We start from the raw sequence: 21,319 nt of genomic DNA on the forward strand, positions 1-21,319 counted from the left end.
TATGTAGTCTCCTTTTCTTATTGATTTGTACATGTTCGTTATATGGACCCAAATAAAGATATTAGTTCTTTCTTTTTTGATACCGGGTCTCACTATGTAGTCCTGAAAATCCTGGAACTCAGTGTGTAGACCAGGCTGACCTGAAACTCAACATGTGAACCAGGCTGGCCTCAAACTCACCGAGATCCACCTGCCTCTGCCTCCCTAGTGCTGAGATGGCATGTGCCACCACACCAGCTGTATTCTACTGGTTTTAGATACATTTTATGTATGAATACATACCACGAGAGTACCTGGGAGTTACAGACAGTTGTGAGTCACCCGTATGGGTGCTGGGAATTCAACCTAGGTCCTCAGGAAGAGCAACAAATACTCCTAACCACTGAGACATCCAGCCCTGTATTATACCTTTGAGGAAATGATTTAATATTTGTGCATCTGGTTGGTGTAAGTATTCACTTATATGTACAGATACACATACCCACAGTGTTAAATACTTTCCACTTGTAAACATGACTATTAATTTATTCCATTTAAATTACTGTTAAAAAGCTCAGCGGCTGAGCATTTACCTAGAGCAAGCACAGGGCCCTAGGTTGCATCCTCCGACTGCAGGGACAGAGACAGGCAAAGAGTTTCTCCAAGCCAAGAACTGCTAATCCCGCCCTTTTGTTTAACAGAAAGGGACACCGCCCTGAGTGAATGGGCACAACTTCCTTAACTCCATACAGCCAGGCATTAATCTTATTAGAACCTGTTTTCCTTAGGTCCTGGGGTCAGGATGAGGTCAAGATTGACCTGGGCATGCTTCTCTGTTCACATTCACATTTGGAGCTAAGCCCCTTAATGCCCTATAAGTGCGCCTTAGGAAAAAAATGGGCTCTTCTTGGGGAGTTTGAGGTTTCATTAGCCTAGGAATAGAATTGAATGCCCACAACTGCAGCGTAGTTTCCGTAGAGAACCGTGCTGCACAAGCCCTTTGTGTTGGTACAGAGAGCAATACAGATCTTTGTCAAGGTCAATTTTTTTAAACGTTCATTCTTAGCCTTCGTCTAGTTTAAGTGAACACTTAATATCAGCCGAGGTCACCTTCTTTGCAGGGTCTAGACTGGTGGGGAATTAAGCAGGCTAATCGGTTAAAGATAAACCAAATGCCCACAGCTAGCCCTTAGGGGGTCGATAAGGCATCTAAGTGAGTGCTCCTAGGTGACACAGTCATTACCTACAAAAGCTCCTGGCTGGTCCCTGAGGCTAAGGAAGGCTGGGAATTCTTTCAGATCCCTTAAGAGATAGGAAAAGAGGAACCTCGGCCTAATTTTTCAACTGTAATTAGGGTCACACTAGTCTTTAGACTAGAGGAAGCGCAGGGGCGAGCTCTTTGGCCGAGAAAGGGCTAGCCTCTTCCCTTGCCTTATCTTTTCCATCTTGGTTCTCAAGGATTACAAACTAGACATTAGGAAGTGTTTTCTTGGAAATTGAGAAATTCTTGCGCCTGGAACGTCTTGAACGTTCCAGAGCTGAAATGGCAATTGACCTGAAATGGGCACCCGCGAACCCTCCGTGCGCCGACGTGCTCCAGCGCCCCGCGCCCCTCAACCCTGGGGCTCCTCCTCGCGATGCTCTGGCTCACTCCTCCCGGTCCCCGCCCCGCTCCCGCTCTCCGATTGGAGGAACTCAGCCGCTGGCCCGCCCCGGGATTTAAAGGGCCCGCTCCGCTGCGCCGCCCTGGGAGCCACTGCTGGTCCCGGCCTTGCGGCCTGCGGGGGAGGCTGCCCGGAGGAGGTGGCGACGGTGGCAGCATTGCGCGTCCCCGGCCCCCAGGACCACGGCTTCCTTTCTGCCAGGTAGGTCTCCAGTAGTGTGCGCGCGGCTCCCACGTTCCCATCCTTAAGCTGGCCTCCGGGGCGCGGATCTGTACCTCCTGTCCTGGGACCTCGTCCGCATCACCTATAGGACTACCTCCCTGCTATGTCCCCTGCAACACTTCCACTTTCCTGCAGTCCCTCGACCAGGTCAGGGCTTTGTTGGCGGCTTTCCGCTGAGTGGGGTGAGATGAAGCTCACGGAGGATACATCCATACAAGGAGAGATGCACACGGCCCCTAAGTGTCACAGACTCCCCCCTTTCTGCTTTCCACACTGAGTGACTACCTTGGAAATCAAGGAGCCCACTTCTTCTGACCCATTTGATATATAGGTCTAGAATTCATACCATTCTATCATCAATGGACCGGACTGTTCACAGCGTTCAAGATACACAGGTCCTTCATCCCCTGCGGGTCACAGTGCATCCCCAACACCCACTGATAGCACAGTTGGTGGCTCAGCCTGATGTACCTGATTCACCCCCTCCCCCAAGCCTTCCAATATCACGCTGGGGGTTTGGCAGTCCCAAGCTGAAGTCCTGAGTGCTCAACTCCAAACCTGGATTGTGAGCAGCCCCACGGACATCTTACTCCCTCTGTGTCCTCCCTTTGGCAGATCCATCTGTCCATCCATTTGTGTGGGTCCACAATGGCCACCTTCAGCCGCCAGGAATTTTTCCAGCAGCTACTGCAGGGCTGTCTCCTGCCTACTGTCCAACAGGGCCTTGACCAGATCTGGCTGCTCCTTACCATCTGCTTCGCCTGCCGCCTCCTTTGGAGGCTGGGTAAGTGCCTGCCACGCTGTTCCACCACATCAGATTGTATCTTAACTGCCACATTCATGGATACCAAGCTATATGTTACCCTGCCACATCCTAACATGGCACATCCTGCCATGCCAAACCAGACCCCCACAGGTCCAGCCCCACCACATCCCGTTACACTAAGTGCCTTTCCACCACAACACATCCTTTCTGTACAGCCACCTCCAGCCACACTATGCCAAGCCACATCCTGTGAAACCAAAACATGACCTTCAGCATTCCTCATGCTGGGACTGTGGGAGCCTCAACTGTCTAAATTCTAAGGTTATCAATCAGATGCTGGAATGCTGATGTTACAAGTATCAGATTCCCAAAGTATCATAGTTACAAGGTTTGAAGAGCCTGCCAAGTTGAAATTTTCACATGCTGGGCTTCCAAAATGTGGACACTATGAATTTCTATAATCAGGACATGATGCAATTTCTGGGTTCTTAGATGCTATAGTTTCCACAATCATAGCAAGTCAATATCCAAATGAGAAAGTTCTGAATCCCCGGGATTCCTCTAGGGTACAGAGATTTCTGAAAACCACAGGTTCTCCTCATTGTTTTTTCCTTTTCATCGTAAGTGGCTGTTTTCTTTTTCCAGTTTTATTATTTGGGTACATATCAAAGCTACTGACAAGTTGAAAGAATAGTAAGTAGCGCACACACACACACACACACACACACACACACACACACACACACAATCAATCAGCAGGTTCTCCAGAGCTCATATTTTGCCACAACAGCTTGCTCTGTCTTCCTACCTGTCCACCCAGCTGTCATCTTCTGAATCATTCAATGACCTGATGGTAGCATGACATTTCACCTCAAGTCCTTCAGTATATGCTCCCGGAGAACAAAAACACACCCTGCCCCCCACCCCAGCCGTAGCTTTAACCATCATCCCCACCCCTGCAAAATTTCAATCTGGATGCAATACCGTCCAACATCAATTGAGGTTCTCTTTCAGGGTCTCTGAAATGCCCTCAGCAGATGTTCCTTTTTAAATCCAGACCTTGCCATACTTGCTAGCTCTCCAGTGCCAGCATTGGGTCCCCTTCAACCCCATCACACTATAGGTCTTTGCCCAGGCTGGGCCCTATTGCCCGAGTTCTCCTTCCTTTCCTGCCAGCCCACCAACCTCCGGCGTCTTGTTTTTCCTCCCTGTCTCTGTTTCTCTCTCCCTCCCACCCTAAGGGCTACCGTCTTACCTGAAGCATGCAAGCACCGTGGCGGGTGGCTTCTTCAGCCTCTACCACTTCTTCCAGCTGCACATGGTTTGGGTCGTGCTGCTGAGTCTCCTGTGCTACCTCGTGCTGTTCCTCTGCCGACACTCCTCCCACCGAGGCGTCTTCCTCTCCATCACCATCCTCATCTACCTGCTCATGGGGTAGGGGTGTGCATCCTCACCCTCACCCTGAAGGCAGGCGGGTCCCGTCCCCCCCCCCCCCCCCCCCAGGTCGTGATGAAGGGGTCTAAGATAGGATGGCATGGGATTCTAAGGAGAAAGAGAGGCGTCCGGGGGCATCATTCTACAGAGAGAGACCAAAGAGAGGAAGTGACGAGGGTTCCCGAAGGAGGGCTGAACACTTGTCCTTTCAGGAGGCTGTACAGGACGGGTTGGTCAGGGGCTTCCCCTGGAGGAGGGAGGCCTGGGGATGTTTTTCCTTACTGTGTAATATGGGTCAGGAAGGAAGAACCCCTTCAACACCTTGGTGCCCCCTCTGTAGTGTCCAAAGCCCTAGGAGGCATAGGGCCAAGACCATCACCTTTTTTTCCCTCAGTGAGATGCACATGGTGGACACCGTGACATGGCACAAGATGCGAGGTGGGTAGCTCCGCTCCCCTTCCCTCCTCGTCTCCTCAGAGCCCCTGCCCTGATTCTTTCCTCCCTGACTTTCCCCTTCATAAACCACACGCAGTGCAGGTCTCCCTCTCCCCTGGCATCTGTGTCTCTGTATCTCTTTCTGCGTATCATTGTGTCTCCCTTTCCTGTCAACTCACACCTGGTACACCTTATCTTTCATTGTGACATGCTTTCTTGTCCATACACTTGACCATGGGCCCCACACATAGGGGCCCAGATGATCGTGGCCATGAAGGCGGTGTCTCTGGGCTTCGACCTGGACCGGGGCGAGGTGGGTGCAGTGCCCTCACCCGTGGAGTTCATGGGCTACCTCTACTTTGTGGGCACCATCGTCTTTGGGCCCTGGATATCCTTCCACAGCTACCTACAGGCTGTCCAAGGCCGCCCACTGGTGAGCTCCTGGGTGACCAGGTGGGCAGGGACTGTGGGAGCCGTCATGGGGCAGTGTTCATGGATCCTTGATCCCACAGAGCCGCCGATGGCTGAAGAAGGTGGCCCGGAGCCTGGCGCTGGCCCTGCTGTGCCTTGTACTGTCCACTTGTGTGGGCCCCTACCTCTTCCCTTACTTCATCCCCCTCGACGGTGATCGACTCCTTCGCAAGTGAGCACAGCCTTCAAGGCCCCTGTGTAGCAGTGAGGAGGTTGGGGAGGAGCCTGGGGTCTTCCCAATTCTGAGCCTGTCTCTTAATGCTTCTGTCTGTCTTCTGTTACTACAGCAAGAAACGCAAAGCCAGGTAAATGAGGGCAGATGCTGAGGGCAAGTGGGATGACCAGGGCTGGGCCAGAGCCTTGGACCATTTGGTGCCAGACATCTGAATCTGACTGACCATCTACCCCATTACTGCACAGAGACCAAGTGTCTGTCTGTGGATGTCTGTGTGACCAAGATTGGCTCAGTGACTCCGTGTATGGCTGACACTCCAACACTACTGTGTCTGGATGTCCTTCTGTTGTACCAATAGAAACAAGCTATGTGACTGTAATGGAAAGTGGCAAGTGTGTATTAGTTGATGACTCTAAACTGTCTGTGACTCCAGATAACAGGGTTGAATTGTGTGCCTGTGGCCACTGACTCCATGAGTGTGGAACTGAGAATCCTGACTGGCTGGCTGTGCACTGTCAGTGGTGGGCTTGGGTGGCTGTCACTGGCTAGGGTAAACCTGGGTCGGTGATTCTGGCTTCTCCGTAACTCTGGCCTGCCTGTCCAGTATGCAGCGTGCATGCTTGCCATTGACCCTACCAGTTTGTCTGCCCTCCCAGACTGCTTGGTGCCATCTGCCTAAAGGATTATGACAAGCTATGAGCCTGTGCCTGTTTCGCCAGAACTCTATCTGGCTGCTTGCTAGCCATTTGATTGTGTGACTCGCTACCCTTACTCAGTGGCTCCTGGTTATGTCTGATCCTGAATGAGACTCCAAAAAGCGGCCGGGCGTGGTGGCGCACACCTTTTTAGCCCCAGCACTCGGGAGGCAGAGGCAGACGGATCTCTGTGAGTTCGAGGCCAGCCTGGGCTACAGAGCGAGATCCAGGACAGGCTCCAAAACTACATGGAGAAACCCTGTCTCGAAAACAAAAAAAGAGAGTGAGGAAGTCTCAAAAAAGTGAAGTCACTTGACCAGTCCCTGAGTTAAACAGCCAAACATAAAGCCCAGGCCTAACTGAAGTACCTATGTGTTTTGCAATGCAGGACACTATTCTGCTTTTGACATTGTGAAATTGACAGTGTATGTGTGCATAGCGAGCATTTAACTGTCTCTGTGTCTCACTAAGGTTTTATTTTATTGTCTTATAAGGTGACTAAATCTGGTTAGAGAGCTGAGAGGCTGAGAACATTTTTGCCTGGCTGTGTGGCCATTTTAGTGTGCAGGGCCATGTCATATGCCAGCTCATGCATTCATTTGAGCCACGTGAAGTCAATCAATCACCTGACCATGTATGTGTGTGACCATCAGAGTCTGCCTCTTTTGCTACCATGTTTCTGTCTTATCTATGAAGAACTCAGGCCAACTTCCAGGGCCTCTCTGACTCTCTTTTCTCTCTTCTCTGCTGCATTCCTGACCCCTGGGGGCCCTAGGGGCATCATGGTAAGGTGAGTCCACAAGGCCGGGATGCTGAAACATGGAGGGGGGGTGTCGTGTCGGAGCCTGGATGTAATCCCTCTCTTCCTGGCCCTCACAGGTGGCTACGAGCCTACGAGAGTGCTGTCTCCTTCCACTTCAGCAACTATTTTGTGGGCTTTCTGTCTGAGGCCACAGCCACATTGGCCGGGGCTGGCTTCACGGAGGAGAAGGACCACCTGGAATGGTGGGGAGGGCTTTGGGGCCCCTTCTCCCACAGGGTGCTGCCTGGTGGAAGTGTAGGGTGGTGGGAGGTGCCCCTGGGAAGGGACCAGTCTAGACAAAAGCATAGCCACCAGATAGCTTGACATGCCAACTGTAATAGAAGGTCTGTTTTGCCCACAGGGACCTGACAGTCTCTAGACCACTGAATGTGGAGTTGCCCCGGTCCATGGTGGAAGTTGTCACAAGCTGGAACCTGCCCATGTCTTATTGGTTAAATAACTGTGAGTCCCCAAGTCCAGAAAAGTTGGTAACCCAGATCCCTTCATACATCTGTACAGCAAGCATTTACTGAGCAACTACTGTGTGATGGGCACTGAAGACAGAGCAGGGGCTGTTAGTGTACCCCAGTTTGTAGAGGGCTTGCCTAGCATTCAAGAAGCCCAAGGTTTTGATCCCCAGCACCACACAAAAACTGGGTGTGTGGTACCTGCCTGTAATCCCAGGAGGCTGGAGGATTGGAAGTTCAAGGTCATCATCCTCAGCTACATAGAGCTGTTTTAGGTCAACCTTGGATATATGAGATCCTGTCTCAAAAACAAGGTATATTAGGAACAACAACAACAAAAACAAAAAACCCCACGGCACTTGCTAATCTGGTAAAGCTGGCAGTTTGGAGGGTGGGTAATTAGGAAAAAACATGCAGTAAGTCAAGGAGTGTTAAATGCCCAAGTAAATAGTAATAACGATGTTGAAACAGGAAGGAATAGGGAGGGGTCTGGAAATTTTAAGTAATGTATCCAGGGCAAGTTTCACTGACACTTTAGCAAAGATCTAAGGAAAGTGAAGGAGCAAGGAATGCAGATATGTGGGGGAGGGATGGGACAGATGGCGGGAACAGCGGGTGCAAAGGCCCTGAGGTGGGAGTTGGCCTGGCGTGTCTGAGAAACAGCAAGGAAGTTGCTGGAGGAGTGGGACTGTGACTCCATGGTAGGACATGTGCAAGCCTCTGAGCTGCATCCCCAGAACTGGAAGAACAAAGGTCATTAGGCGGTCTCAGTGCGCAAGGCGGGGGAGTGGTAGGACGTGAGATCAGAGAGATCTCCAGAGGCTCCCGGACCGTTGAGAAGCCTTTGGCTTTTTCTCTGAGACACAGTCTCTGTGGGCAGGGCTGGGATCAGAGGAGAGTCATTTGGGTTGGGACTGGATCCCTGTGGCTAGATGAAGGAAAGTGGGGGGAAGGAGGAGGATAGCATTGAGGGGGGCACTGTAGGCGCTCACATCAGCGACAGTGGTGGCAACAGAGCGCCTGGGGAGAGCTGGGATTCTGGCATATTCTGAAGGAAGAACTGAGAGTGTGGGTGTGTTGGGAAGGTAGAATTTTCCCCTAAGGCCCTGCAGGGAGGGAGGGTTGGCACTGACTAACCTTGGAAGTCTGGCTGACGCAGGACGGAAGGAAGGCTGGCAGTTACTTTTCAGACTTGGGACAGTTGAGAACATCAGAAAGACTTTATCCCGGGGGCCCCACCAGATTACGGTTATCATCCTACCTGTCACTCCCTGGTAGGGCTGGTGGAAGTTCCTGGCAATCTGGACCTGTATCTCTCTTACCTGCAGATGTTTTCAAGAATGCTCTCCGCCTGGGGACCTTCTCAGCCGTGCTGGTCACCTATGCCGCCAGTGCCCTCCTGCATGTGAGCAAGACAGACCTGGATTGAGGGAAGCTGGGGGGCGGGGATCAGAGCCTCCTTTCCACTCTCACTGTCCCCTTCCGCGGCTCTCCAGGGCTTCAGTTTCCACCTGGCTGCTGTGCTGCTGTCCCTGGCATTTATCACGTATGTGGAACACGGTGAGTGCAGAGCCCCGTACAGGACAGGCGGAAGGTCCATGGGAGGCTGGACCCCGTGTTCCCGAAGGCTAACCTCACTGCCTACCATTCCACCTTGTCCAGTCCTCCGAAAGCGCTTGGCTCAAATCCTCAGTGCCTGCATCTTGTCGAAGCGATGCCTGCCAGACTGTTCACATCGGCATCGCTTGGTGAGAGTTCATCATGGGTAACCTTGTCCTCAACACTGCCCTTCCAAAATGTCACTTCTGTCTCCATCTTGTATCTGTCTCCGGGTGCCCAGCCTCCTCTTCTGGTGCCTGAGCCATCCCTAAAACCTCGCCTCTATTCACTGGCATCTGTTTCTCTAACAGGCATTTATTGAGCACCTGCTGTATACACACCTGGCATTCGTTCCCCCACTGAACATTTATTGAGCACCTGCTGGTTCTAGGTGCTGGAGACAAAGTGGTGAACAAAGCAGGCCAAAGTCCTGGCCCCGTGGGACAAAGATTTTAAGTGGGGAGACAGTAAAGTCAGTGAAGGCTAATACTAGTTTGTCAGGGTGTGAGTAGCGCTCAGCATAAGGGAAATGGGATGGGAATTATGGCGGTGGTGGTTTCCCTTTTCATCGGGAAGATCAGGAAAGCCTCCATGGGTGAGGCAACTTGTGAGTTCTTTAAGTAAAGGAGGAAAGGGAGGGGAGCATCTCAGGCAAAGGGGATGCCCAGTGTAAAGTCCATGCCAACATGGGACTCTTGGAGCAACCGTGAGGAGGCCAGAGTGGCTTGAGCAGAGAGGGATGGGGAGAGGGCAAGACGGGCCCTGTAGGTCAGGGCGGGATTTGTTTCAGTTTTGTTGTTGTTTTCATTCTGTTTGCCATAAGAAATGCAGACAACCTCATATTTGTCTCCCACCCGGCAACGATGCTCATCACCATAACCCCTGGCTCAAAGCCCCATCATTCTTGCTCCTCTGCCTGAACGCTCGCTCGCATCTCCCCCAACCTGGACGCCCTCGTGGTTACCAACACCCTCGTCCTTGGATACCTCTGAGCTCCCATAAGAGGCTCCTTGAACCATCTCTTTCCTATCTCGGGGTACCCTGGGCATCCTCATTCCCGGGACCCATAGTGCCTTGTGTCCCCCCTGGGCTTCCCTGCACAGGTGGTGGTGGGGGACAGTGGGCAGGTCCAGCTGCCAAATATATTCATCTGTCCCCCACAGGGCCTGGGGGTACGAGCCTTAAACTTGCTCTTTGGGGCCCTGGCTATCTTCCACCTGGCCTACCTGGGCTCCCTGTTTGATGTCGATGTGGACGACACCACAGAGGAGCAGGTGAGGCGGGGCCCTGGGCTGGGAGGTGGACCAGGGATGGTAGTTGGGAGAACACTGAAGACCAAGGCCAAGTGTTTTAGCTTGTACAAATGCCTTGCTCCATCTTTCCCATTGACCCTCAAATTTAGTCACACTGCTGCCTCTTTTCTTTGAGTAAACTGCCATATTTACTTATTTACCCTCTAAAATTCATTCTTTTGAGATAGAATACAAAATCCAGGCTTTTCTCTCTTTTTTTTTATTTTTTTTTTAACTGTTAGGAACTGAACCCAGGTCCTCCCTCATGTTATTTACACCTCCTAGCCCCAAGTTTTATTTTTGTTTGTAGCTTTGTTTGTGACATGGTTTCATGTATTTTAGGCTGGCCTCAAACTCACTGTTTACCTCCTAAGGGCTGGGATCACAGGCATGCATCGCCACACCCAGTTTTATGGGCTGCTAGAGATCAAACTAAGGGCTTGATACAAGACGTGTAAGCACTCTACTATGTTACACACCCCAGCCCTAGGGGTGTGCGTGCCTCCGTGTGTGTGTGGGGGGGCAGTTGGTGGAGAGAGAGACTCATGTAGCCCAGGACACTCATGTAGCCCAGGCTAGCCTCAAGTTCATTATTAGCCAAAGACAGCTTTGAACTTCGTATCATCCTGCACCCACCTCCCGTGTGCTAGATTATACACATGTACCTTCAGGCCCAGTTCATGCTGGGGATGGAGTCCAGGGCTTCCCGTGTGCTATCAATTGAGCTACAGCCCTAGCCCTGGATTCTGCTTTAAAATTCATATTCCTTGGAATGATGATGCACACCTACAGGTGCCAGCTACTTGGGACGCTGAGGCAGGAGTGTCATGTGAGTCCAGGAATGTTGCCACCTGGACAACATAATTGAGACCTTACTTTAAAAAATTCACCTTAAAATGTCTATACTTTTTTTGGAGCCAGGGTCTCTACATAGCTCTGGAACTCCCTATATAGATCAGGCTGGCACTGAACTCACAGAGATCCACCTGCCTCTGCCTCCTGAGTGCTGGGATTAAAGGTATGTGCCACCACCGCCCAGCTCTATGCTATTTTTATTTGTGTCAAGTATACAAATTCCAGGTATATTCATTTTACAATTGAGAACAATTTGAAAATTAATTCATATGGTTTTTGAAGAATCTAAATTTTGCTTTTCTTTTAGTTAAGTTTTAATTTTTCTCACTTTTTTTTCTTTCTTTTGAGATAGGATGTCTCTGTTCCCAAGGCTAGTTTCAAACTCCACATCCTGTCTTAGCCTCTCTAGTAGTTAGATTTTTAAATTCTTTTGTTGTTGTTTTCAAAACAGGGTTTCTCTGTGTAACCCTGGCTGTCCTAGAACTTGCTCTGTAGACCAAGCTAGCCTTGAACAATTTTTTAATATTTATTTAATTATGTATTTTACGTGTATGGGTATTTTGTCTGCATGTACCCATATCAGAAGAGAGCATCAGGTCCCATGGGACTGCAGTTACAGGAGACTGAGCTACCATTTGAGTGCTGGAAGAACAGCCAGTGCTCCTAACTGCCGAGCCATCTTTCCAGCCCATATTTTTAAGTTCTTAACCGAAAATAAATGTTCATGTTTTTTTCCTAATTAAAAACATTTTAAAATTTTCATTCAAATTGAGTGTAGAAAATCTTGGGTTTGCAGCCTGGCATGGTGGTGCACACCTTTAGTTCCAGCACTCAGGAGGCAGACACTGAGTTCAAGGCCAGCCTGGTCTCAATCTCATAGTGAGATCCAGGCCAGCCAGGGTTACACAAAGAAACCTTGTCTTAAAAAAAAAGCCAGGAGGTGGTGGCACATGCCTTGAATCCCAGCACTCAGGAGGCAGAGGCAGGTGATCTCTGTGAGTTCAAGGCCAGCCTGGTCTACAGAGCGAGATCCAGGACAGGCACCAAAGCTACACAGAGAAACCCTGTCTCGAAAACCCAAAGGGGGAAAAACCAATCTGGGTCTATTTGGTTCTGTTTTCTTTTTGTTGTTTCATTCCTGGATTCTGTGTTAGTCCAGGCTGGCTTGAAACTTGTTTCTCAAATCTCAGCCTTCCTACGTGCCAAGATTACATGTGTCACTAGGCAGTGGTGGCGCATGCCTTTAATCCCAGCACTTGGGAGGTAGAGGCTGGAGGAATCTCTGTGAGTTCGAGGCCAGCCTGGTTGATCTACACAGTGAGTTCCAGGAGGACAGCCAGGGCTACACAGAGAAACTCTGTCTTGGAAAAGAAAAAGATTACATAAATCAGCCATCATGCCCACTTTGGTTTCTTTTTAGATAAAAAAGATCCTCCTATCTCCAGCCTCCCAAATACATGAGATTACAAGGCGTGCACCACCGTGCCAGGCTTTCTTTAAGGTTTCTTAAAACATTTTAGGGACAGGTGTGGTGATACATGCTATTAGTCCCAGCACTCAGGAGGCAGAGGCAGGTGAATTTCTATGACTCTGAGGCCAGCCTGGTCTACAGAGTGAGTTCAAGGCCAGCCAGGGCTATATAGAGAGACACCCCCCCCCCATCTAAAAAAAAAAAAACCCAACTAAACAAAAAATACTTTAGGGCCAGAGCTGTAGAGGAGCCCTCAGTTGGTAGAGCCCTTTTGTACCATGCTGGGAATGTGATCCTTGGCACTCAAAAACAAACAAAAAAGTAAGCATTGTGGATATTCACTGCAAAATGCACAAGCAATCATTTCAATTCATTTTTAAACTGCCTTGCTCAAAGCATATCAAACATACACACAATTTATTTTAAGTTCTTTCCTCCAGGTTTTTTCCCCCAGAGACAGGGCTTCTCTGTATAACAGTCCTGGCTGTCCTAGAACTCACTCTGTAGACCAGGCTGACCTTGAATTCAGAGATCAGCTTGCCTCTGCTTCCTGAGTGCTGGGATCAAAGGCGTGTGCCACCGCCCCTGACTTCCCCTAGATTTTCAGTACACAGTGTCTTCATTCTTTTTTTTTTCCATTGCAAGAGTTTGACATGGTTTACTTTGTCCCTTATTGGTACACACTCAGGTTTCCAATGGTTTCATATTGCAAACGACTTAGATGACAAGTATAACCCACCACATCCAGCACATCATCTTGTTTTTAAAATGACTTTTTGTTGCTGCAGGAAATCAAAACCCAGGGCCTCCTGCATGTAAACACACACCTTCCCATCAAGCTATACACTCAGCCCCTTAAAATGACCTTTAAATAATAATAATAATAATAATAATAATAATAATAATAATATAAAAAGCTATACTGGTTAACCTTCTGGTCACTTAGGGATACAAGGAAGTACCAAACATCCCTGGGCAAAGGATAGGTTTCTCTGAGAGAATCTGCCCTCCTTGAATTTCAGAACCATGACCTCTTTCTCTCCTACAGGGCTACGGCATGGCATACACTGTCCACAAGTGGTCAGAGCTCAGCTGGGCCAGTCACTGGGTCACTTTTGGATGCTGGATCTTCTACCGTCTCATAGGCTGAGGCATATGACCCTCATAATGCCCTTCAAGACCCCTCCTTAGGGTACCATCCCTGACGGGTGATGAGGGAAGACCCTTTCTCAACTCCTTGACCCCCTCTTCATTCTTGAGCCCCAACACCCCTACACACAACACACAACAAACAAACACAGCCTTTCCATGCCTGTCAATCCCCACCCCAGCACCAGGCGGGAAGGGGGTGGTCCTCGTTGGGGTCTAGGAGTGGTGGATACTTGGGGAAGCAGAGAGGAGCAGATCTAGGGCCTCCCCGCCTGCCTTCTCCCTTTTTATATGCAGTTTGTTATTGTCAAATAAAAGTAGAAATACACAATAGACTCGTTCTTCACCGACCAGAGGGAAAGAGGAGGAAGCACAGAAGGTACACTACTGATAAGGATTTGGAAACTGAAAGCTAGAAGTGGGAGCAGATTGTCAACTGTTGGCGGTGAATTGTTCATGGTCGGCTAACGAGCCCAGGATGGCAGGGTCCTGGTCCTGTTTATGTGGATCGGGAACAGATGAAAGGGGGGAGGGGGTAATAAGTGATAGAGAATTGAGGGGTCCCTATTCTGATTGGTTGCTCGGATTAGGACGGGGGGCGGGCAAGACATATGAAGGGTTGATGCGTATTGGTCCTTAGAACTAAGGGTTGTAGGTTATAATTAAACTGAGTCTGAGATGGGTCTGTTTTCTGACTGAATGCCGGTGGGGTGTGGTTGCTCACTGGTTTAGCGTCATACTTCTGCTTGGCTCTTAAGAACTGGCACGTTTGAGAGTCTCCACACCATCTGGCCGGCAGGGGTGAGGGTTCTGAGTAGTTTCGATTTGAACTAGGGACTGGTGAGGATGGCCACTGCTGTTAGGGAGTTCTGAGCTCAGGTGGGCACTAAGTTTGTGCGGTATGCGACCTACCTGTCATATTTTCTTTGCATTCTGACCGAGGATGGGCCTGGGAACTGATTGGTTGCCTAGACATGTAAGAGACGGAGGGCCACGCAACGCTGATTCACTAGCATATGTTGAGGATTTACCATTTCATTATCCTCACGATTGATAAGGGGGCGGGGAAATTGAAGCCCAGAATAGCGTAGATTTCCTACTGGCAGAAAACGCCCACCGACCTTGGAGGGTCCGGCTCTCCACCCCACTCCTGACTTTGTCTCAGCCAACAGGGAAGATAGCACCTCGCGAGGACAGGGCCTGAGACAAACGGAGAATTCCTATTGGCAGAAACCACCTTCTCCACTTCACTATTGGTCCGCTCCCTTAGGCGGGGAAGCCGCGAGGGCTGGGCGGAACTGGGGCTGTTTGGGAGCCCTCAGGTCTGCTTGGGAAGTCGCGAGCCTGTGCTAAGAAGTAGCCCTGCGATCGCGCCGCCTAGGTGAGTGCCCTCCGCCAGCCAGCGTACCCCAGCCAGTCCCCACACATGCCCATGCCCTCCCAGCCACCTGCATGCGAGCCCTGTCCTACCCCGCCTGCGCGGGACCTGGGCCCTAAAGCCGTTGTCCAGACGACTGAACCTTCTCGTTAAGAAGGTTCTGGTTGTGATTGGTGGTCTCTGGGTTCGGTTTTCCTTTCTCCTGGTTAGTGCCGCCCGGGAGACAGTGCCTTTGTTACTCCTTCAGGCTTATTGGCGGCATGGCACATTAATTTCCTGAAGTTGGCTTTTGGAACTTGGTACTTGGGGCTGTAGCTCTGATGGGTCATCTCTGCAGCCCCCCAATTGCATTTCCTGGACCCCGATGGTAGGAGTAGCTTCCAGTTGAATGATCCCATCCACTCTCTCCCGCAGTGGACCCAGGCTGTGTATGTTCCTGTGTCTTTCCACCAAACTGAGCCCCAAATGCTGGGACCTGGCTTGGTGACAGTGACTCTCCCACCAGACTGTGACCAATGCGGGCCGTGGCCAGGACTGATCCCTGTGTGTCCTTCACTATCTTGTGACCCCTGAGGGCTGAGATCAAGGCCTTTGGTTCTTGTCACCTCCACCAGACTGTGACCAATGAGGACTGGGACCAGGATTTGTACGTGTGTCCTTTACCACATTGTGACCCCCTGAGGGCTAAGTCTGTCACTAGTAACAGGAAATACAACTCTGTGTAGCTGGCAGTGCATCTTGATGTTTCCCACGCGGAGCCTGGGGCCTCTGTGTAGGTTCATTGGAGGCCTGGAAACCTGCCGTGTAAGAAAATGTTAGGATATATCACAGTGAAGCAAAGTTAGCGAGTTTATTACAGCAGAAAACTGTGCTTGAAGAGTGTGTTAGGAGAGGAATGCACCGAGGTGCCCAGCAGAAGCTATATATCTAATTTGGGGGTCTCGGGAAGCTACTTAATCTCTAAGTTTGTTTATTTGTTTAAATACAGGATCTTGCTATGCAGTTCTGGCTACCCTGGAACTTTCAATGTAGACCAGGCTAGCCAGGAACTCATGGCAATCCTTCAGCATCAGCCTCCAGAACGTTGAGATTTCAGGCATGTGCTAACACATTGTTGTACGTAACTCTGCATATTAGGGAAAGTATGTGCTTGTGAACTTACTTTTTTAATCCACTGTCTTTGAAGACCAGCTTTCAGTATAGTATATAGACTTGCAGGTGAAGAAGGTAGAGGAAACATGTTGAGCAAAGGAATCCTCACACACATTTGACAAGGACATTGGACTTCAGTCCATTAGCCTGTTTTGACAGTTTTGGTTTTGCTGTATCCAGAAACAGGATATAGTTCTTTTACAAGTGGACTGATTAAGTATGTCAAAATCCCTGGCATCATTACCAAGACAGTGAGGAGGACCTTTGTCCTGCTCAGGCCCACTTTATTTCCTAACTAGCTCTCTGGTCTCACCAGACTCAAGCCAGGCCCATTTCTTATTGCTATGCCTCCCAGAGGCATGGGACAAGTCTTTATTATTTATGCAGGTTCATATTTTAGTTATACTCTTTTTTTGTTTTGTTTTTGTTTTTCGAGACAGGGTTTGTCAGTGTAGTTTTGGTGCCTATCCTGGAACTCGCTCTGTAGACCAGGCTGGCCTTGAACTCACAGAAGGCGGGTGCCACCACCGCCCAGCTATTGTGTTCTTTCTTTTAAGATTAATTTTATTTTATATGTATGAGTATTTTGCCTGCTGCATGTATGTACCCACAGAAGACAGAAGAAGGTGTTGGATCCCCTGGACCTGGAGTTACAGATGGTTGTGAGCCACCATGTGGGTGCTGAGAATTGAACCCAGGTCCCCTATAAGAAGAGCAAGTAAGTGCTCTAAACCACTGCGCTGTCTCTCCAGTCCCAGTTATATTCTTCAAATGGTTCAAAATTAGGGTTTTTTCTTTTTCTTTTTTTTCCTCTCTCCTTCCCCACCCCTCCCTCTGAGACAGGGTATCGCTGTGTAGCCCCGGCTGACCTGGAACTCACTCTGTAGGCCAGGCTAGCTTCAAACTCACAGAGATCCACCTGCCTTAAAGCGCTGAAACTAAATGCCTGTGACACCAGGTCCAGCCTCTTTGGTCTGCTTTTAATCCAGTCTTCCAGTAATTTTGTCAACTAATAGATCCAGTTCATTTACATTTCTTGTTGCAAACTATTTGGCTTTGGTTTAATTATGTGCTTTCTGTTTGTGCAGGTTTTTCTGTTCCCTTTTTCTCCCTGTTTATCTCCAGGCAGAGAGTATCCCATAGAAACATGACCACCAATAGGGGCCCCTTACACCCATACTGGCCCAGGCACCTGAGGCTGGACAACTTCGTGCCTAATGACATCCCGACCTGGCATATCGTGGCTGGCCTGTTCTCCGTCTCTGGGGTCCTGATTGTGAGCATGTGGCAGTTGTCCCATCGAGCGTCCGTTGTCCCCCTCGGGACTTGGCGGCGACTGGCCCTGTGCTGGTTTGCTGTGTGTGCGTTCATTCACCTTGTGATTGAGGGCTGGTTCTCTTTCTACCATGACATCCTTCTGGAAGACCAAGCCATCTTATCCCAGCTCTGTGAGTCCTGACTTCTTGTACTGTGGGAGGGAATTTTCTGGGTAGAGATGGGCTTTGATAGTTATCACCCCGGCCCCAGGCGTGCTTGCTTGCTTTATCTTTCTTTTTTCTCCCTTCCTTCCTTCCTTCCTTCCTTCCTTCCTTCCTTCCTTCCTTTTTAAATTCTGTTAACTTCTTTTTAAAGCCTAAGCAGTTGTTATCTGTGCTGGGATTCATTTTTTAATTTTTAAGATTTATTAATTTTGAGCTGGAGAGATGGCTCAGTGGTTAAGAGCGCTTACTGTCTTCCAGAGGTCCTTAGTTCAACTCCCAGCAACCACATCAGGCATTTCACAAATGCCTGTAACTAGCTTCAGGGGATCTGACACCTCTCTGGCTTCCAAGAACCTGTACACATGTGATACACACATTCACAAGTACACACATACCCCTAAATAAATTAAAAAATAATATAATTAATTTTTATTTTATGTATATGAGTGTTCTGCCTACGTGTGTGTGTGCGCGCGCGCGCCATGTACATGCCCATGGAGGCAGGAAAAAGGCACCAGATCCCCTGAAACTGGAAGTGGGGATGGCTGAGATTCTTTTAAATCCTTTTTTGGTTTTTTTTATTAATAATTTTAAATTTAATTTTATGTACATGGGTGTTTTACCTACCAGTATGTCTGTATATATTTTATTTTATTTTAATGTGCATTTGTGTTTTTGCCATGGGTGTGGGGATCCCCTGAAACTGGAGTTATAGACAGATGTGAGCTGCCATGTGGGTGCTGGGAATTGAACTCAGGACCTCTGGAAGAAGAGTCAGCGCTCTTAACCCCTGAGCCATCTCTCCAGCCCCTACTTGTTTGTTTTATGACAGATCTCACCGAATAGCTTTGGCTGGCTTGGAACTCTCTGTGTAGATCAGGCTGGTCTTGAACCCACAGAAATTCTCCTGCCTCTGCCTCCCAAGTACTGAGATTAAAGGTCTTTGCCACCAAACCCAGCCTGTTAACTTTTTGATTGCACATATATTCACGAGTCAATATCAAACCATTTAAAGAAATATGCAGTGAAAAATCTACCTTCTGTCTACCATGTTTCTCCAAAACTCCAATAATTATTTCAGGAGCAAGGGGTAGCTCTATTGTAGAGCATGTGTGTAGCATGGACAAGACCCTGAGTTCCATCCCTAACACCAAAAAAGTTATATTTCTTTTCAGAGTTTATTTGTGTATAAGCTACACACATAAGCCTCAGTTTACTTGGCTGTGAAAGGGGATAACAGTACATACCACACTTATATAAGGCACTTAGAACTGTGGCAAGCAGTAAGTGCTCTCTAGTGATTCATGTTTATTTTTTTTTTGGGAGGGGGTGCGTGTGTGGAGACAGGGTTTCTCTGTGTAGATCAGGCTGGCCTCGAACTCACAGAGATCTGCCTGCCTCTGCCTCCCGTGTGCTGGGATTAAAGGCATGCGCCACCACCGCCTGGCAGCCATCTTCTGTTTTTTCCAGACGATATCTCATGCAGTCTGTGCTGGCGTCTAAATATCTGTAGTTAAAGGATGAACTTGAACTTCTCTTCCTCCTGCCTCTGTCTCTCAAGTGCTGAGATTACAAGCATGCGCCATCACCCCTGACTCTCACACTATCATCTCTGCCTCCTTTTATTCCATATGCCTTGAGTGCCATGCACTAATAGCACCATTGTTGTCTATCAGTCTTTACACATGTTCTTCAAACACACAAACCCGAGAATCGAAACTGCTACCTCCATTGTACAGTTGAATAAACTGAGGCATAGGGATATTGTAAAGTTTCTTGTCATACAGTGATTATCACTCATATGAGTTCCTTTTCCTGACTTGATTCTTCATGTATCTGTTTCCCTCAGGGAAAGAGTATTCCAAGGGAGACAGCCGATATATCCTGTAAGTATTTGGCCTGTCAGTGGAAATCTGTATTGGTTTGGGGCCGTGGTGAGTTGGGGCACTAACACATTGTTCTGGGCAGAGCACAATGATGCCAGTGTCCATCTTCTCTTGCAGTAATGATGGCTTCATCGTCTCTATGGAGACTATCACAGCTTTTCTCTGGGGACCGCTCAGCCTGTGGGTAGTGATTGCCTTTCTCCGCCAGCAACCCTTCCGATTTGTCCTACAGCTTGTGATCTCTGTGGGTAAGGAGAAAACCTCTACCGGCACTACAAGGGTTAATGGGGGAATCTATAGATACAGGCACATCCCTGTGGGTGAGATCTCATAAGTATCCATTCAGGGGTGAGGCATGCTGAATTATAAACTCCTCGGTATTCTGAAACATCCAAATCTCTTTCTGAGCCTGCCTCTCCAGCAGGAATGTACATTTCTCCTTTCTCCATCCGAGTCTCCTATGAAGGTTACTTGATATAGTCCATGTTGTCCAAAGTCCCTGGGTCCTCCAGGATCAGGACCTAAAGTGTTAGCTTTTTTCATTTGCATATATGAGCTCTCTTTAGTCCTGAAATCCCAAGTTGTCATGAATTCTAGGTTTGTTTTATTTATTCATTCATTCATTCATTTATTGGTTTTTTTTTTTGAGACAGGGTTTCTCTGTAGTTTTGGTACTGTCCTGGATCTTGTTCTGTAGACCAGGCTGGCCTTGAACTCACAGAGATTCGCCTGGCTCTGCCTCCCGAGTGCTGGAATTAAAGGCGTGTGCCACCGCTGCCTGGCGAATTCTAGGATTTTAAACTGCCTTCAATTCTAGATCTTTGAGGTCTCCTGAGTTGAATTCGGTATGCTCTTGTTGGGTGTGGAGGTACATGCTTGTAATTCTAGCATTCAGAAGGCTGAGACAAGAGGATTTTGAGTTTGAGGTCAACCTAGGCTACATACCAAGACAACCCCCCCCCCTCTCTCTCTCTCACACACACACACACACACACACACACACACACACACACACACACACACACGAGGGAGGGAAGGTTGAAGGGGAAAAAGGAAAAACAATTCCCCAAACTCTGATTTCTGCAATTTGTACTTTTGTTATTTCAGATTTCCAGCTTAGGTTTCAGAATTTGGGTTGAGCTGCGTCCTTAAAGAATGACTTGGTGAATGCCATGGGAGAGTCTGACTCCGCTTCACTGTCCTCACAAGGGTTTTTTCTTCTCTTGCCTCCCACAGGCCAGATATACGGGGATGTGCTGTACTTCCTGACAGAGCAGCGGGATGGATTCCAGCATGGGGAGCTAGGCCACCCCCTTCATTTCTGGTTTTACTTTGTTATCATGAATGGCATATGGCTGGTGGTACCTGGAGTCCTTGTACTTGATTCCATAAAGCATCTCACTCGTGCCCAGAGCATGTTGGACAGCAAGGCCATGAAAAGTAAGAGCAAGCGGAACTAAAGAGCAGTAGAGTGGGCCGGAACAGCGCTGACGAGGCGCTCTGCCCACCTCCCAGGAAACTCAAGTCTTCCTCGCAGGTTGAAGGGTCACAACTACCTGACGTGTCACACTCAGGCTGATGAGTGGGCACAAAAAGGGCCATAGTCCGGGAAGGTAGGGAATGCGTGGGACTACTGCCAAGAACCACTGGGGAAAAGATGTGAGAGAAGGTTGGGGGGTGGGGGTCCATGATGGTGGCAATTTTCAAAACTGGGAAATAAAATATCTTTAATTATAATACTGAGAGATTTAATTCGTAATCCTAGTAATGTCGTGTTACTAACCCCGCAGGCCTCTCCCATCACTTAATCATCCCTAGGCCTCCATCATCACGTAGATATCCCATGTCTGGCCTTCCAAACCCTTAACGCTTACTCCAAAGACTCCTACAATTCACCCTGTAGAACCCAGAACCCACTGCACAGACCTCCCTTCGAGACCACCCTG

The 21,319-nt window shown here is 49.0% G+C and overlaps 2 protein-coding genes across 8 annotated transcripts; both read left to right on the forward strand.

Annotated features, from left to right (window-relative positions):
• The first annotated feature begins 1,697 nt into the window (after window positions 1-1,697).
• Window positions 1,698-13,807, forward strand: Porcn (porcupine O-acyltransferase). Of its 6 annotated transcripts, XR_013048169.1 has the most exons (16): window positions 1,712-1,844; window positions 2,481-2,649; window positions 3,873-4,065; window positions 4,460-4,503; window positions 4,752-4,933; window positions 5,013-5,143; window positions 5,259-5,276; window positions 6,617-6,631; window positions 6,721-6,846; window positions 7,005-7,105; window positions 8,439-8,515; window positions 8,607-8,670; window positions 8,773-8,858; window positions 9,021-9,745; window positions 9,873-9,983; window positions 13,376-13,807. XR_013048169.1 is itself a non-coding variant. In XM_006995072.4 (15 exons), the coding sequence occupies exons 2-15, from the start codon at window positions 2,514-2,516 to the stop codon at window positions 13,475-13,477; spliced, it is 1,386 nt and encodes a 461-aa protein (XP_006995134.1). In that variant the 5' UTR covers window positions 1,698-1,844; window positions 2,481-2,513; the 3' UTR covers window positions 13,478-13,807. The 6 variants fall into 6 exon arrangements, 4 of the variants coding, with proteins under 4 accessions (XP_006995134.1, XP_006995135.1, XP_006995137.1 ...); XM_006995072.4 differs by lacking the exon at window positions 9,021-9,745 and having other exon boundaries at window positions 1,698-1,844; XM_006995073.4 differs by lacking the exons at window positions 6,617-6,631; window positions 9,021-9,745 and having other exon boundaries at window positions 1,698-1,844.
• A 905-nt stretch (window positions 13,808-14,712) lies between these two features.
• On the forward strand, window positions 14,713-21,110 carry Ebp (EBP cholestenol delta-isomerase). Of its 2 annotated transcripts, none has more exons than XM_076562569.1 (5): window positions 14,713-14,857; window positions 17,132-17,454; window positions 19,337-19,373; window positions 19,491-19,621; window positions 20,610-21,110. In XM_076562569.1, exons 2-5 carry the CDS (start codon window positions 17,154-17,156, stop codon window positions 20,831-20,833), a joined length of 693 nt encoding a protein of 230 aa, XP_076418684.1. In that variant the 5' UTR covers window positions 14,713-14,857; window positions 17,132-17,153; the 3' UTR covers window positions 20,834-21,110. The 2 variants fall into 2 exon arrangements, with proteins under 2 accessions (XP_076418684.1, XP_006995133.1); XM_006995071.4 differs by having other exon boundaries at window positions 14,714-14,857; window positions 17,095-17,454.
• Window positions 21,111-21,319: the final 209 nt, after the last annotated feature.

This window comes from Peromyscus maniculatus, chromosome X (genome assembly GCF_049852395.1).
Source record: "Peromyscus maniculatus bairdii isolate BWxNUB_F1_BW_parent chromosome X, HU_Pman_BW_mat_3.1, whole genome shotgun sequence".
In the NCBI taxonomy this organism is placed as follows: Eukaryota; Metazoa; Chordata; class Mammalia; order Rodentia; family Cricetidae; genus Peromyscus; species Peromyscus maniculatus.

Bases quoted from the DNA above. Each gene is read 5' to 3' on its own strand.
- Porcn (XM_006995072.4), top strand. From the start codon at position 2,514: ATGGCCACCTTCAGCCGCCAGGAATTTTTCCAGCAGCTACTGCAGGGC. The intron at 2,650-3,872 runs GTAAGTGCCTGC...TCCCACCCTAAG, and splicing joins CCGCCTCCTTTGGAGGCTGG to GGCTACCGTCTTACCTGAAG. The intron at 4,934-5,012 runs GTGAGCTCCTGG...TTGATCCCACAG, and splicing joins CTGTCCAAGGCCGCCCACTG to AGCCGCCGATGGCTGAAGAA.
- Ebp (XM_076562569.1), top strand. From the start codon at position 17,154: ATGACCACCAATAGGGGCCCCTTACACCCATACTGGCCCAGGCACCTG. The intron at 17,455-19,336 runs GTGAGTCCTGAC...TGTTTCCCTCAG, and splicing joins AGCCATCTTATCCCAGCTCT to GGAAAGAGTATTCCAAGGGA. The intron at 19,622-20,609 runs GTAAGGAGAAAA...TGCCTCCCACAG, and splicing joins ACAGCTTGTGATCTCTGTGG to GCCAGATATACGGGGATGTG.